This window comes from Sebastes umbrosus, chromosome 22, assembly GCF_015220745.1.
Source record: "Sebastes umbrosus isolate fSebUmb1 chromosome 22, fSebUmb1.pri, whole genome shotgun sequence".
In the NCBI taxonomy this organism is placed as follows: domain Eukaryota; kingdom Metazoa; phylum Chordata; class Actinopteri; order Perciformes; family Sebastidae; genus Sebastes; species Sebastes umbrosus.
Window position 1 is genome coordinate 7,038,958 of NC_051290.1, and position 16,910 is coordinate 7,055,867.

At 44.3% G+C, this 16,910-nt stretch overlaps 1 protein-coding gene across 4 annotated transcripts in view; it reads left to right on the forward strand.

Moving 5' to 3' along the window:
* The window catches only part of nlgn2a (neuroligin 2a), a 229,545-nt gene that overhangs the window by 61,615 nt on the left and 151,020 nt on the right, over positions 1-16,910 (forward strand). For all 4 annotated transcript variants that reach the window (XM_037758315.1, XM_037758317.1, XM_037758319.1 and 1 more), the window contains one exon: positions 13,129-14,026. In XM_037758315.1, coding sequence (XP_037614243.1) covers positions 13,531-14,026 — 496 coding nt within the window. In that variant the 5' untranslated portion in view covers positions 13,129-13,530. The remainder of the gene's footprint in view (positions 1-13,128; positions 14,027-16,910) is intronic.

Here is a 16,910-nt window from a genome sequence, read left to right on the forward strand (position 1 = left end):
TAGAGTCTGATTCTGTGTGTGTGTGTGTGTGTGTGTGTGTGTCTAAAATATGAGAGCAGAGGATATTAATGACTGTGTGACATTTTAACAGCGGCGCTCCTAACATGAATATAAGGGAACCGCTGGACAGATCGTAAAGTTCTGTGTAGGTTACCTCTGCACTAAATGATCAACTTCTCCTACATATTTACCGTAGTCTGATATTTATGGAAGAATGGAAACTCAGACAGATTTATGCTGGCTGGGATTTTAACTCAGGGCGCAGTCGTTTTGTCCTGGTTGCCCCCTGGTTGTGCTCTAGTCGTGCTCTGGAAGCGCTCTGAAAAATAGGCACTTGGGAAAGCTTGTACGCTGCAGCGGCGTTGCTCTCGCGTTTGAGCGTGCCTTCCACAATACGCATTGCTGCGTTCCAAAAGTACTACTACTACTTTTCGCCCTGGTCGTGCCCTGGTTGTGTCCTGGTTGCACCCTGGTTGCGCCCTGGTCGTGCTCTGGTCGCGCCCTGGTTGCGACCTGGTCGCGCTCTGGTCGCGCCCTGGTCGCGCCCTGGTCGCGCTGTGGTCGTGCCCTGATTGTGCCCTGGTTGTGCCCTGGTCGTGCTCTGGTCGCGCCCTGGTTGTGCCTTTGTCGTGCTCTGGTCGCGCCTTGGTTGTGCCCTGGTTGCGCCCTGGTCGTACCCTGGTAGCCCCCATGACAAATAGGCACTTGCGAAAGCTTGTGCACTGCGGTGGAGTCGCTCTTGCGTTTGAGCGCGCCTTCCGCGCGTCTACATTGACAGCAATGGCTTTTGAGGGCGCAAAAAGCGCGGCATGTGAAACGGCTACAATAGTTTTCAACCGAATGTAATCGATACCACTGTAACAAACTCTTAAAAGTTTTAAAACTCTGCTTGTTTCTCCGCCATTGTGTGGTATAACCTAGTTCTCTGATCCAAGGTCAAAGCCACTTAGAAGACGGTAAAATATTTATGATATACGGAACGTGTTTAATGGCGGCGATCTCAGCCAATTACTATATCTCCCCCTAGTTCTCACGTTTCACTGAGCTGTGGCGGCGTCCTCCCGCCTATAAGAGCTCTTCCCCCTGGGGCAGGACCACGCTGTCCTCTGCCTCTCCTGGACGCTCCCACTGGAGGATCCGTTGAGGGGTGGGGGGTTGAGCGGCTCAGGAGCTGTCCGAAGGCAGGGAGGGTTTGAGCTAATGATTTATTGAGGAGACGGAGGAAGAAGCAGGTAATCAGAGCACGACGGCAGGGCAGTCTAGTGTGTGTGTTTTAAGAAATAGCAGAAAAATAAGAGAGAATAAGGTGTATGCTCGTCAAAGCTGGATACACTCATCCTCTTTGGGTGAGAGGAAAACGTCCAGAGTATTTTGCCAGACGAGGCAGACTAAATGATGGGGCTGCGTATAGCCTGTGAATGTGTTTGTGTGTGGCTGCGAGGCTGTGCTGTCAGCCTGTGATTAATCTACCACTGTCTGTCTAATTACCACCCATGCCCCTCCGTGTTCCTCAGCTCTGCCGTCGACGCGCTGACCCACACCGGAAACTCTCTGCTCCCAATGCAAATTAAAGCCCTGTAAATATTTGCTTTTAACTCTTGCCGACACATTGTTTCCAATTTTGCGCTCCAGTGGTCCGCAACCCCAACACCCCCTCCTCCACACACACGCGCTTCACACTCATACCGCCGCTACCCAACACTGATGTGTCTCTGTGTGTACATCTCTGGGTTGTCAACAAGTTTCCTGACAGCCCCAACACTCTCCTCCTCCTCCTCCTCCTCCATCCAGCCCTCCCTCTGTCTCTGCATCCTCCCATTGTGTCTGTATTGTAGCTGGCAGTCTATCAGCCCATTCTCCTCCTCCGTCAGTCCAGTCTGGTCTCCATAATGCGTGAATAGAGTCTGGGTAGGGAGGGAAGACAATGTACAATGTATAAAAATAGAACGGCTGAATGGAAACAGTAAATGTCCATGTGATTTCTTCAATGTGGCAGAAAAGTTTTATGCTTTTGTGACGCAGAAAAAAAAAGATGTTTACAGACTTTTAATAGCTTTTGGATGTTCTGATAGACTTATCTGTTGTCGAGCTGCTTCTACTGCGGTGGCATCTCAGATGTAAATCTGTGGCCCCGTAGAACCTGATACAAGTCATCAAAGTGCCTTTAAAACAATGCTTACATGTAGTATAATCTAGATTTTAAAGGGGAACTCCATGAATTGTACACATCAGTGTCTGATTCAAAGTCTTGGGGAGTACTGCTGCGTATGTGAAAAAAGTTGCGTAAAGCTGGGTCTGAAAAAAATCAAACCTGCTTCTCGTTTCTGCTCGAGGCTATAGCTGCTCGAGGCTACATTAGCCGCTAACCAGCAGGGCGAGGAATAACTATCTCTGGTCCTGCTGCATTGATTTTCATACTTTTGAAAAAACAAAAAATCCATCGTGAGTAGTGGGTTACTCTTTTAATAGATGCCAATCTTTTCACCTGAAAATCACCCAATCTACTTTTGTAACTGTGTGGAAAGCAAAATGAAGTTATTTTAGTTTCAAAACTCCAGGAAATCCCTACTCGGTGTCGGCCGATATTGACCGATACCCAAAGCCCAGGTATTGCTATTGGTATCGGGACTGAAAAAAGTCGAATCGGTGATTGATTACCAACAAATGAATAAATTATAAACTATAAAAATTCTAATGAGTAATGCCAGGTAGAGCTGCACCTTCACGTCCATCCTGTGAAGGTTGGAAAATAGTGGAACGTCAGGTCAGACTGCTGTTTTGAGTCTGAATAACATTCACATACAGTAGCTACCTTCATCCTTCATTGTCAGACTATGTAATGCAGAATTTGAATAACCTAAACATCCATACTTACATAATCATCATTGAACTGGTGGTGTTGCTAGAGAGCGCAACACGTTAATCAGCCAGCAAATTAGTCAAAAATGTTGCTTGAAATTTCTATTTACATGTGAATAATAAGGATTTTAATAGTAAATCAGAGATGGTAACATGATGCGACATGTAACTGACGATTTTAATATGCGGTACATTGAAAGGAATGTATAATATAGGGTGATGGTAAGTTGCCTCAGACTGTGGAGGGATCATAATATGTGATATTCTAGCCCTATGGCAGAAAACAGAAGGCTTTTCCATGACCTAACAATGTTGTTTCTGTTTTTCGCTCTGCTTTTTACATTCCTCCATCTTCTTAACATACACCCCCCCCCTTCAGCTATATGTGTTGATCTCTGGCCCAACTCTGATTCCTTCTTTCCCACACCGAGAGGGATGAAAAATAATAAAACATAAGGCATTGACAGGAGCGCGAGTGAGCACTGACCTGGCCGCCGGCTCTTCTCTATTTGGAGCCCACACAGAGGCTGTCAGCAGGACAGCAAACATACAAACACACACACACACACACTTATGTCCGCCCCATCTACTAGCATTAATGTGGCATCTGCAGAGATGAAACAGACCTTTTTTCTGTTCGGCATCCACTCTACCGTGCTCTCAAAATTACTTTGCGATCAACACATCTAACTGCTGTCACACTGATAAAAGCTCATACACCAACACCGCCGATACACAGAGAAATCCCAAACAACATTACATTTTTGCTTAATATATATACATGCAGATAAATACGTGCGTATGGACAAATATACACACAGTATCAGGGTTACATTGACGTTGAATTTTCTCGTCTCAGCCTTGATGTATTAATTGGCAAATGTGAAAACAAATGAGCTGTGCTGATTCAAATATAGTCAGACTTTGAATGCCTTGAGGTGATGATGTATTTGTGTGCGTACTGACATGGTAAATGTGCCGTATACGTTCTTGTGCATTCATCCACGCAGGCACTTTATTTATGCGACAGCTTTGATTTGTCTTCATGCGTCCCTCACGATCATTTTAAAGCAGTAACTCCTGACCTCATCCGTCCAGCACCCTTTCCCTCACTGAGTTCCAGCTATTAGCCTGCGCCGCCAGTCAGGTTATTATCTATCATTAAGTTGAACCCACACTGACAGTCTGACTCGCAACACAAAACGGAGGGAGAGGTGGCAAGCAATTACAGAGGAGGTCTTAGTGGGTGGGTTCTGCGGCTGTATTGGAGTAGAATTGGGTGGAATTGGTTTTGGTGGGATTTAGATTGTGCTCGGTAAGCTATGTGGCAGAATGGTGATGGATTCGATTCTGAGACTGTGATCCCCCGGGCTGATTTGTCCACTGGAAGGAAACTTTTTTAGCAAAAAGGAGCTACATTGAATTTGTGAAACCAAACGAGCAACTATGTGTGTAATGAGAAAAACATACAACAGAGAAGACGACAGCGTTGTGTTTTTACCTTACCGAACAAAATGCATCCGTAGCACTGAATAGTGTCAGGTAAAAAAGTTGAAAAATTGAATGTCTGGTATAGGTCTTCATTGGTTGTCATGGCTCCCAGTAACTGAAAAACAACCAAGAACAAGTTTAATGTATAGTAACTGGGTACAGTTAGGGTTCTGTTCTATTGCCATGGGTCTCAGGCCAACGTTTTAGTGTAAACAACTCTGACCAAGTGGTGTCATAATCAGTGCATTAGAAAAAAGTTGTTTTCAACCATGGCTGTAATAGGTTCTGTTTGGGTCCACTGTATTTTGGGTTAGATCAACTTTTCCTTGGATATATTTCAGACTTTTCTGACTCTCCATTGGTCCCTTTTGGATCCTCCTTTTGGTAGGTTGGTAGGTCTGTTTTGGATCAGTTCCAAAAATTTTTTATTATGAGGACATCTTATATTTTGTCGTATTTGTACGCCCCTAATTATTAAGCCAAATTTTGACTGTTTTGGTTTAGGCAAAGTTCTTGTAGACCGCATTCTTCGTTTGAGAACTTTGATATCTTTGTTTAAGGTCCAGTGTGTAACATTTTGGGGTATCTATAACCAGAAATGGAATATTATATTCATAACTATGTTTTCATTAGTGTATAATCACCTGAACCTAAGAAGTGTTGTGTTTTCGTTAGCTTAGAATGAGCCCTTCATATCTACATAGGGAGCGGGTCCTCTTCACGGAGTCCGCCATGTTGCTCTGCCATGTTTCTACAGAAACCCAGAATGGACAAACCAAACACTGGCTCTAGAGAGAGCCTTTTTGCATTTTTACATTAACTGAAGGCCACCGTAGTTCTCCGACATGCTTGAAACTGCGGTAACCTGAGCCGCAGAGTGCAAAACCGTGGTACTGCCAGTTGCCGTCTGACTTCCGTTGCTCCTTAAATAGTGTTATTATGGTGTGATGGCCTCTGAGCAAGGCGAGCGGAGTTACCATGGTTTTGCACTCTGCGGCTCAAGTTACCACGGTCTTGGAAAGGGAGGAGTGAACGGAGGGGTACACGGCTGGTTTCAATCTGCAACGACACCATTAGATGCCGCCAAATCCCACACACTGCACCTTTAAATGAAAAACGAGGTTCTGTAGAAAAACATGTTTATATACCTCAAAGTAAGGTGTCGAAAGTCATAATTTTGGTGTCAGTGATGTAAGAATCATATAGGCATATAGTACAGTACTGTTACTGTTTTTGATCGTAGCAGTTTGTTACTTGGTGGCACATTACTGTATGCTTCCGTCTGTCTTGGGGTACTCTCTACTTGGGTCTGTCTAGGTCCACCACATTTTTGACGGGGTCTGACTATCCTCTGGTCTGTTTCATTCCTTGGGTTCCTTTCGGATCAATTTTTCAAACTGAAACATAAATGTTCAGGTTCTCCATGGGTCTGTTTTGGACCTTGATGTTTGATTCCTTATCCTTACTTATTCTTTCATCAGATGGTTCTTCATTTAAATCAACAATCTTTCCAGTTTTAGACTATTTTATTCAGACATTGGTCTTGTATGGCTGCTGTGTTTAGCAGTTAACATCTGAGAACTTTGGCTTCTTTTGTTAAACGAAAAGAAGATTTTAGTCAGAACTCATAAATCATGTCAAACTTTGATGTAAAGTCAAGTGGAAGAGCTAAACACAAAACCTTCTGGAGTATAGACGAATATGAAAAGGTTCAGACCATCAAACCATGCTCCCACAAATCACCATTTCCTTTTTGATGTATACATGAGTCAATTACGCAACCTCATCTAATCCGAATCCACAGCCAGGCTTTAGAAACACAAAGGAACAACGCTTATTTCCTCCCAAATGAGGTGCTATTTCAATCACACCCACTGATCACACTGCAAGTCACCATGAGCCGAGACACGACCTTCACATGGGAGATTAACGGTAGGTTAATTGGAGGAAGCCTCTGTCACAGCACATAAAAGTGGCGCAGAACGCTCCTCCTCACAGCAATTAAAGATAACAAAGTAGGGCCTGCTGTTGAAAACATGAAATCATAAGCACTTTATGTAAGTCCTGTCTTAATATGAGCAGCGGAGCAGCTCTCCCCCTCATGGCAACAACATCAAAGTCTGGTGTCACTTTTGAAGTAGAGATCCGCAGAATAAAGGACAAGTAATAATTTGTGGAATATGATCTCTGGTGAGGCCCTTGTTGTAATTAATGAGGGAGAAAATTTTCACACATGCACAAGAGAAAGGCACAATAGAAAGAAGCACCTGCAAACTATAATTCAATCTAATTATCCATTAGCTAATTATGCAGTAAATTCTATTTTTGCTGGTACTGACTGATGTTTCAAGTCATCTTTGGTCTTTAATTGGATGTTATTACTGCAAAGTTTTAATTCTAATATATAATAAGTGTCACAACATGGCAAAGCTTCAACACACCTCCTCCACAGTGCTTCCTGATAAATGCTACTTTCTCCATATTCAGGTTTTACTTGTTTTACTCCGTCTCGTATTTTCGCCAAGAGGTGTTATCCCTGTAATAAGTTCGCTGACCCGTTTGTTGTGACACTGCCCCAGCGCCGATTCATTTCTCCCAAACTGTGTCAAATAAATCTAACCCTGCTTAATTACCCGACGGCAAAGAGTTCCTCTGTTAAAGGCTTGGTTAATTGAGTATCAAGTTGAGCAGTGTGTTTTCATGTTCTTTTACTTTGACATTGTTTTTATTTATTTGTATTTATTTTATTCGCTTTCTCGACAAGAGTTACATGAGAAGATTGATGCCACTCTTATATCTGTCTATCTGGATGTGTAATTAGGCAACTGTTTGCTAACAACATTGCCGTCTCAACTGGTGATAATATGTCAATGTTTGTGGATTGTTTCCACCTCCCTCTAGTGGCCAAAAAAATGATCTTGCAGGTTTAAATATGGGGCATAAACACTGGAAACAGGGGGTTAGCTAGCCTGGTTCTGTCCAAACAAAATCCACCTACCAGCACCTTTAAAGCTCACTAATTAAAGAGGACCTATTATGCTGTTGTGCTTTTTCCCTTTCCCTTAGTGTTCTATATAGTTTTTGTGCATGTAAAAGGTCTGCAAAGGTGCAAAGTCCACGCCAAAGGGAGTTACTCTCCCCCACAGAATTCACTGCTCCTGAACTGCTTGAATAATCCTAATTGAAGTCCCGCCTTTTCTTCTGTAACGTGTTGATGTCACCAAGTAACACATTTTGCATAATATCTGCCTAGCGGATAGTTTGGCACGCCCTCAAACAAAGCTAGTTCGAGCGGAGCTGGAGGAGAGTCTGAAGAGTTTGGTTCGGAAGACCAATCAAAACAGAGTGGGCCAGCTGACCAATCAGAGCAGACTGGGCTTTTCGGGGGCGGGGGCGGGGCCAGGAGCTCAAACAGAGCGTTTCCGACAGAGGGTGAAAAGAGGTGCTGCAGCACAGCCGGTATGAGAAAAGTAAAGCGTTTTTTAAACATTAAAGCATGTTAACATGTTCTAGTAGAAACCTAAAACCTGAAAATAAGCATAATAGGTTGTCTTTAACATTTCACATGTTTAATCTGTTTAAAAATGAAAGTGTAAAAAAGCCATATTGTGGTTTTTCGGGTGATTATCTGCTGGACTTTTTCCTGGGCCAGCGCATATTAAGCGTGCAGATATGACAGTAAAATCAATCTTCTCATTTAACTCTGCAAGAAAGTGAATTTCCTAAAATGTCAAACTATTCCTTTAAGTATAATCTAAAGCAATAGAAAAAAGGAGAATTCAGACATACCAGACTTTAAGCTGCCTTATTTTCCTTTTTAGTGTAGATGCTGCAAAAACGGTGTCTGATGTTGTACTCTTCAACAAACCCCTGACAGATCAGTCATTCTGCTTTCTTCTCCACCTTGGTGAGAAGTATTTAGCTGTCCATTCGGTGTTATATGCTCAGCATTCACTGTCGACTCTACTTTTTTTTCACAGCACTCAATGCAGCAGAGGGGATATTGACTGTACTGAGCAATGGAGACATTGTTACAGCCTAGCTGTGGGCCTAAAAATAAGAAGAAAATGACCGCACGGTTTCTTGAAATTTGTTAACAGACAGGAGACATTTCAGGTCAACAAATGAAGCAACAGAATTGTATTACAGATTCAGGCTGGGTCTGGCCCAGACGGCACAGCAGTCGCTGAATAAGACATTTTTAGGTGACCAAAAAGGTTATAATTAACTGGCATGAAGTGAAAATACACTGTGAAAGTGTTAAAGTTAAGAAAACACGGACAACTCCCAGACCGGACAACGCCGTGGCAGCGACCTGTCAATCACAAGGTAACAATCACTAAAGCATCCCCTGCTTTATGGTCTATTTGACTCTAAATGGGACCATCATTTACAAAATGAAAATCATGCTGTATTGAAGAAGACTTGAAACTAGCGATTGACACCATAAACTTATGTTTACAATGTTTACTGAGGTAATAAATCAAGTGAGAAGTAGGCTCATTTTCTCATAGACTTCTATACAATCAGACTTCTTTTTGCAACCAGAGGAGTCGCCCCCTGCTGGCAGTTAGAAAGAATGCAAGATTAAGGCACTTCAGCATTGGCTTCACTTCTTAGACCCGGAGGTAGCCCACTGGTCGTGTAGGATGATGCCGAACACCTCCTATCCTGCTGTGGTTAGAAGAGTCTGCTAAAGTTTGGCAGTTTGTACCCAATTTGAATAATGTTTAGTCCTGAAAGTCCTTTTTGAGCTCATCCTCAATGATACAGCATCACACCACAGCCCTGTAGCAACGCAGCCTGCAGTACACAGGCCGGTCAAGAATTGAAAATAGAATCCTTTGTGTTGTCCTCCAGAGGCTTTTTCGGTGGAACACATTTCGATGAGAGATACCATGTGAGAGAGCAGGCGGGTGCAGAGGAAGATGAGGTTTATACTGATGGTCTGCCACTGAACGACCTGTGCGGTCTCTCTTTCTCTCTGGGGGTTGAGGGAAAAAGCATTCCCCTGATGACATGAATCATGGATGAGTGTGCATCGGTGTGTGTGTGTGTGTGTGATAGTGCTGCGTGAATGCACAGAGATACAGTGTTTCGGGAGAATCCTTTAAATCTGTGTCTTTTGAGAGATGTTCCGATACCATTTTTTTCCTTCCGGAGTCCGATACCTAAACTTGCAGTATTGAGACAGCTGTTTACTATTCACCATGTATGGATATGATATGATTACTGTCTTTTGTAATATTGCCTGGCTCAGGTTAAAACCTTTGTAAAACATGAACAAATACATGCAGAGAATATGTCCTGCAGGGTGCAATATTCACACCACCCACCATTCGCCTCCCCTCGAAACGGATGCCTTACATACTGTACATAACGCTGTTTTACTTGTTGGATTTTCCACTGTTAATATTGCCAAATAGTTGACATTTTCCTCGCTCTGACTACCGTTACACTCTCCACTACCACCACATTGTTGTTGTTTGCTGTCATCACATGACAAACTACCTGCAATCAGTTCTTCTCCGCTGCTCTAAAGCAGTAGTTGCCAGTGGCAACCATGATACATCCAGGGCGACAGCAGGCTACTGTTTTGGAGCAGCGAAGAAGAATTGATATCTGGTTAAACACGTTGATTTGTACTCGCCGATACCGAATTTTGGGCAGTATCGGACGCATTTCCGATACTGGCATCGGTATCGGAACAACTCTATCTGTAAGTGTGATAGCGCGTGTGCTAACTGCATTCCAAGTAGCACACACGCACTCCCATGGGTATCTCTTACATGGCTCTGTGTCCATGCTCAGCTCTCCCCCTTCGTCTCTCCATCTCTGCTTCATCAATCACTTAAGCTCTCCCACTGCTCACAGCAAAGCTGGACCAATTAGGCCTTCTAATTGAGCCAATTAGCAATTAAACACTCAGATGCACCCCGAAATTCTGGAGGTCCCTCCAGGCACACTAGCGCCAGCCAGGGCTTTGGATTTGTACCAAGGATTCTGGCTTGTGTGAGACTCTGCCGCCCGTCGCGCCTGCCCAGGCTTGAGGTGCAAGTTTAGGGCAAGAGGAGTCCAGTTGGCCCCCCTCCGTGGGCCTTTGGATGTGGGTCTTTTTAGAAGTCCACTTCTCCGAGATGCTCCAGGGTCAGTGAAGCAACGGCTTTAACTCGAGCACTGTGAAGGCTCTCTGCTGACCAGAGAGAAGCTTTTCATTAACCTGTTTCCTCTCCGTGCACATTCTCGCTTCTCATTATCACTTCTTTCTATCTCCCAGTCTCTTTTATGTGCTTTTGGAGGATGAAAGTTTTATGGTAAATTGTTGGTGCGTGTGGGAGGGTGGGTGGAGGGGGGTCGTCCCTGCGCGCAGTGCAAAGCAGGCCGGCCTGTCCATGGTTTAATTAGAGCACACATCGCGCTGCCCGCTTCTCTGTAGAGCGGGTACACTCCCAGACACACACATGGGCGCGTGGGTAGAACAACAAAGTCCACGCTGAGAGGAACAAAGGCAGGCACCAATATATTTAGGCTGAACGCGCTGTACCAAAAGAAGACAATGAGCGATTACAGATGGACTCGCTCGCAATTACCGCTCTCTGAGAGAACACAAACTCTTTTTCCCTGCAAGCTGGAATACATAAGAGCTTGTTGTACATAAGAAACTTTATTATTACATGAAGAGCCTCCTTATGTGTATGTCTTACATTGGTGTGAGTGAGACTGCTCGCTTGCTCATCAGCCTATACTCTCTAATTATCTGCCGTCTTGCCTCAGGACACTTAACTCCCATACTTTCAGATTCAAATGGTTTTATTGGCAGTGGGAGAGGGAGGGGGGACGGGATGACAAAGACAACAAAAACACAGAGGCGCTTCAGTGGGTGCAGGCGACGCAATAATACGGTTAATGATGACTTTAAATGGGACAATTAAGGCATGGCGGTAAAGCAAGAGAGAAGCGTGAACGAGAGAAAGAGGTAATGGTGAATTTTAAAAATCAGATAAGACGGAAATAGAGTGTGTGAACACAAAAGAGATTTCTCTGTTTTTTCCTTTTCTACTGCTATAGGGCGTTTGCACCCCTACCGTTACATAACACCGCCCAACAATGTTATAATCTCCTCCATGCCTCGTGCGTTTCTGACTGGGTCTGTTACATGAGGATTTGCACATTCCCGCAGTAGATTACATGAATGAGTGTACAGTGTGTGGGAACTCATTCATGTGTGGGTCAATTAAAGCTTACCGTGCGCATGCGTGTGCGTCTCTGCGCGCCGCGTGTAGCCCGAAAGTGTCCCGGGCGGTTGTAAGCCGCTTACAGACGCACATTGTTGACCTTTGACCTTACTGGGCAGTGAAAGGCTCACCCTAATCTCTAGCCTCTACTCCTCGTCTACGCCGTCTACTGTACTTTTATCTCCAGAAGCAGCACTGAAGCCTGTAATGCCGGGCACACGCTACGCGAGAATCAAGCCGATTTTGGGCCCAGTTCCCTCCTTCCAACAATCGTCAGCAAAACCCAGATTGTTCTGATGGTTCAAAAGATTATCTTTCCAGATATTCCTGTAGTGTGTGGTATGTTAAGCCCGGAAGTCCATCTTGGCCGCACCGATTTCAAATCGTAACATGTTCAATATTTACGATCAGACATCCTGTTGTGTGTGGGGAGGACAGCCGATGACTCAGTCATTTGGGAAAGTACGATAGCCAATTGGGAACCAAGCTGACTGAAGAAAGAACAACCACCGTCGTCATTGCGGCCGCGGCTAATGCATGAACTAATGCAAAACGTGAAGCATAAAGTAGTTGTAAGATGGAGCTCAGAAATGGAGGAACAACTTCTTAATTTGAGGCAACAACGCAAGTGGTTATTTAACGTGTCTCCATGACTTCATCCATCCATCCTTCGGGAATTTTCAGTACAAAGTAAAAACTAACATCGCTAATTCTTCATGCCTGTCATCTGCCATGTTTGTTGACACTAAAGTCACGTTCCATCACAAGAGATTTTACGAGATTTCACGTTTTTTTAGTCGGGACTCTTGTTGTTTATGAATGAATCTGTTAGTGTGTGCTGTGCCGTCATGTGTGGAATCTCTCACATTTTCAACATCTGTTCTAAATCTTTTAGTGTGAGCCAGCCTTAAGAAATGAATAACAAGTAAATATTGAGGCATCAGTAGCGGTGTTGTTAGAGGGAGACTGTGGCATGACTACATCAGCTGCACTACACTAGCTCTCTGCAGAGATGTGTTAGGGGTTAAACACAGTTCACCAGGAGGGATTTGGTGCATATAGGTCAGACCAGGGCAGGGTGAACAAGTCCAATTTAGGGTTTTCATGCATAATAGACGGGGAGGCTCATGTAGAAATGTGCACTCTACATGAGATTTCCGCGGGTTTAGATTATGTTGCAAAACCCAGACAAGGATTGCATTCTCTGAGTTCCTCTACATGCCGTCTTTCAGCCTGTGTGATGAAATGAAATGTTCCCAAAATCAGCCTTTTTGACTTGATCTCAACAATATACTGTCTGTTGAGGGGGTTTCATTTCCACCGCTTTCATTTCAGGAAATATTTTTTCGCTTGGCAACAGTTGAAGGGGAATATGTTGCACTGACAACATTTAATGGAATATATTTCTGCTTCAGATAAACTATAATCTCTCTTATCTTTCTCCCTCCCTCCCCCTCACCTCCCTTTGCCTCCTTCTCTTTCTGTTTTTCTCTCTGTGTATCGCTAAATCTCCTCCCTCCTCCTCCTCTATCTCATTCTGCAGAATTCCGTGGCTGTGAAAAAACAATCAAATGATTTGGATAATAGAAGACCAATAGGGATGGAACGCAACAGAACCATGGCTGGGGAAGCGTTTCGGATCCTTGTTGCTCACAATCAACACTGACCTGGCACCCGCGCAGAGGTCCGGCCTCCTTCTCCAGCACCCCAAGGACCCTTCTTTTCCCCCAGCGACTGCTTTGCCCTCCATCTCACCTTCACTCAACGCTCCTGGTCTTGATCAAACCTCCAAAAAAAGCAGCTCCTTTTAGTCTTTTGGGGTGATTTTGTTTTTAATCCCCCTCTTATGCTTCACCTTCCAGACTGTTGGTTATAATCCACATTATCTCATAAAAAGACTCCAAAAGAGACTAGAAGCAGGTGGCTGAACTGCATAAATCCAGTCATGTACCCCCTTCCACTTGCTCTAAGTAAACAAAGGCGGCGGGGTTTGTTGTCCAGATCGCGCCCCCTTAGTCTCATGACAGACTGGTGCCTAATGGGTGTGCTAGGCCTCATCCTGCTCTGCAGCCTGGCCTCGAGCCAGAAGATGGACCCGTCCAAAAACCCCATAGTCACCACCAACTACGGCAAGATCAGAGGCATCAAGAAGGACTTGAACAATGAGATCCTGGGCCCCGTGGAGCAGTACCTGGGCGTCCCCTACGCAACGGCACCCATCGGCGACCGCCGCTTCCAGCCGCCCGAAGCCCCGGGATCCTGGCAGGAGATTCGCAACGCCACCCAGTTTGCCCCCGTGTGCCCTCAGAACGTCCACGGCGTGCTCCCGGAGATTATGCTGCCCGTGTGGTTCACCGACAACCTGGACGTGGCGGCGGGTTACATCCAGAACCAGAGCGAGGACTGCCTCTACCTCAATATCTACGTGCCCACGGAGGATGGTGAGTGGACAGTATTACATGAAGGGTTGGGGAGGCTGGGTAACAGTGGGAAGAATGAATAGATGATTGACTGTTCGCTAAGCCCCATCCTCTTAGTTACTCTTGCTATGCCTGTCAAGCTTTCCGTACTAGCCCAGTACATATGTAACAGGTATTGGTACTCAATACCTTTTAAAGTATCGATCGAAATAACCCAGAACGACGTAGAAACTTTTGCTCTCAGCCAATCAACACAAGCGTTCTTTGATTTAATGCAACATGTGATTGTCCCACTACCGCAGCAACTACTATTAGTACTGCCATCGTCATTTTTTAAACGGTACTCAGACCTAATTTGTAGTTTACAACGATAACGGGGACACATTTTTGCAATATTTGGTCCTTGATTTCAGACGGAGGTAGAGAAAGTTCTCATTTATAGCCAGCGACCGTCTAGTTTTCGTCTGAAATGACGCTGGCAGATTTTACGTTACCTTCAAGAGTTGGTTGGAAAACGACTGGCTGACTTTTTTAATGTTTCCTGTTGACCCATTTAAAACGAGAACCCTGTAAATGGGTGTTAAATAATCTCTTGATGGCTACATGTATAATAAAGCTGCATATCCCAGGCACAGCATCCTCAACCGTTGGTGACCCATATGGAAACCACCTTCCACACTCTATATATACAGCTCTTACTACAGCCCTGTGAACACCGCTTCAACGTATGGTGAAATCCAAAGCTTGGCAGGCCTGCCGTGCCTAGTTACGGTTGCTACGCTATCATTGGACAACCGTTGTTCAGTGGAGGGGTTTAGGGAACGGTCAATTAGGACCACTCATAAGGGAGAGGAGCCTAGGGGAAGTTCACTTAATGTGAAAAAATGTCTGGAATACTCTTGTGAATGTTTTAATTACTTTCCAGGTTCATGCACTACGTTAAACACCATAAATATCGCATATGCATATAATGGTGTGCGTGATATATAAAAAGGAAACTACATGCAAAATATTCCGCGGAGAATTTTTCAATTAGCCTACCCTGGTTTTAAAGTACGTCCCATTCAAGGTTTAATAAAGCAAGAGAGCAAAAGGCCAGGACTGAAGCAGTTTCCAGGTGCTTTATGAGAAAAAAGATTAGCTGACATTTGACTTTTCTTACTTTTTTTTTTTTCTTTACCATCAAGATTCCTCTTCTCTCAACTCAGATCTTTCCGCGGACGTTTTTGTCTGCCCGGGCACTATTAGGTTCGCGAGCAATAAAAGAGAAATATTTCCATTTTGTTGGCAGACGTGATACGAAGAGTAGAGACTGTCTCTCTCTCTCCTTGCCTCGGGTATTATAAGACGTGTTTCACGTTTGTCTTTTCATTTCTATATCTGTTATAAGCTGCACAAAGCCAGCACCTTTCACCGAGAGAATCATGTTGGCGGGTTTCCCGTGCAGAAAATGTGTCTTGCTTTGACCTCAAACAACGGGAGGTCTTCAGAAACACAATCTGTGTACTGTGGATAAAGTGTTATTGTATCTTTTTATGAGCACATACACACAAGTTCAAACTAGAAAAGAATCCCACATCATCTGCTTTGACAGCATCAATATGTTTGTATTCATTATATGTCTCTTTCGCTGTCTATATTTGCACATCGGTGTGTATGTCAGTATAGTGATGAGGCACTGATTTCCACTCTAACACATTTCGGTCTCCATGTCAGCACTTCCATCACTTGGCTGGACTATTTTTTTTTTTTTTAGCCCCTCACAGCTCAACACCCTTCCTTCCTCCCTTCCTTCCGCCTCTCCACTCCAACACTGCAGCCTCAGCCCTCGACACCCCGTCATTGCCACTTATAGCTCCTCGGGCACGTATAGAACACTATACGTCAGGTCGTGAGTCATTTCACAGTGTCACATAGCTTGTTTTTTCCTCCTGTTTTTGTGAGATGTACGACTTGGTGGAAGTGCCATAATACAGAGAGATATATACACCCAGCCACTCGCTGGTCCCGTTGGTGTACACAGTGCACTCTCTGGAAATGTCACACAGGTTTAAAATAGTGACCTTCATTCATCAACATGAAACATCAGCGTTACACCCAACATCGTCAGCATAATACTTCACTGTATCAGTGAGACAGATGTTTAAGGCCTTTACACACCGAAAGGCATGATGAATAAAAGACACGGAAATCTGAAATACTCGCCTGCGAATATTATATGTCCAGGGCTTTTATTGTGAAAGGTAAGAACAGAAGGAGTGGATGTGGTCTGGCTGCCTTTGTCAAGGTTGAAAGGAGTAATAAAGTTTGCCGTCTTGGTTCGGACTGCGGAGCCTCTGTGTTGTTTTTTCATAAATATAGGCGCAACTCAACTCGTTCTGCGCAACGTGATTGGTTGATGCCTTTAATTGCGATTGCAAACGCTCAGAAAATCGAACTCGTTACGGAAAAAAAATACTTTTTTGCCGCATAATATTCGGTGTGAAAGTACTTGCAACATAAACAACCGTTCGAAAAAATATATTAACTTGCGAATTAATTGCATGAAAAAACGCTGCCTGTGTGTAACGGCCATAGACTGTATATATAGATGAGCGGTGCGTCTCCACTTCATCCCACTGTGCAAAAGTGAAGCCTAAATATCCCGAATACGGAAGCTCCCTTTTTGAGATTTTGACATTATTTGGAGCCAGAGTCTGCGCAGTAGTGATCTGGCGGTGGAGCCGAGCACGGCCGCAGCTTGTTAGCGAGAGAGAATCACAGCTGCCAATCATGACGTCTGGTCCCCTTTTTAAAGCATCAAATAACTCATTAAAACCAAACTTATCAGAAGAATGACCACTTGAACACACATCAGTATGACAAGAACTACCTAAAATGATAAATAAAAAAAAAATGTGATGTG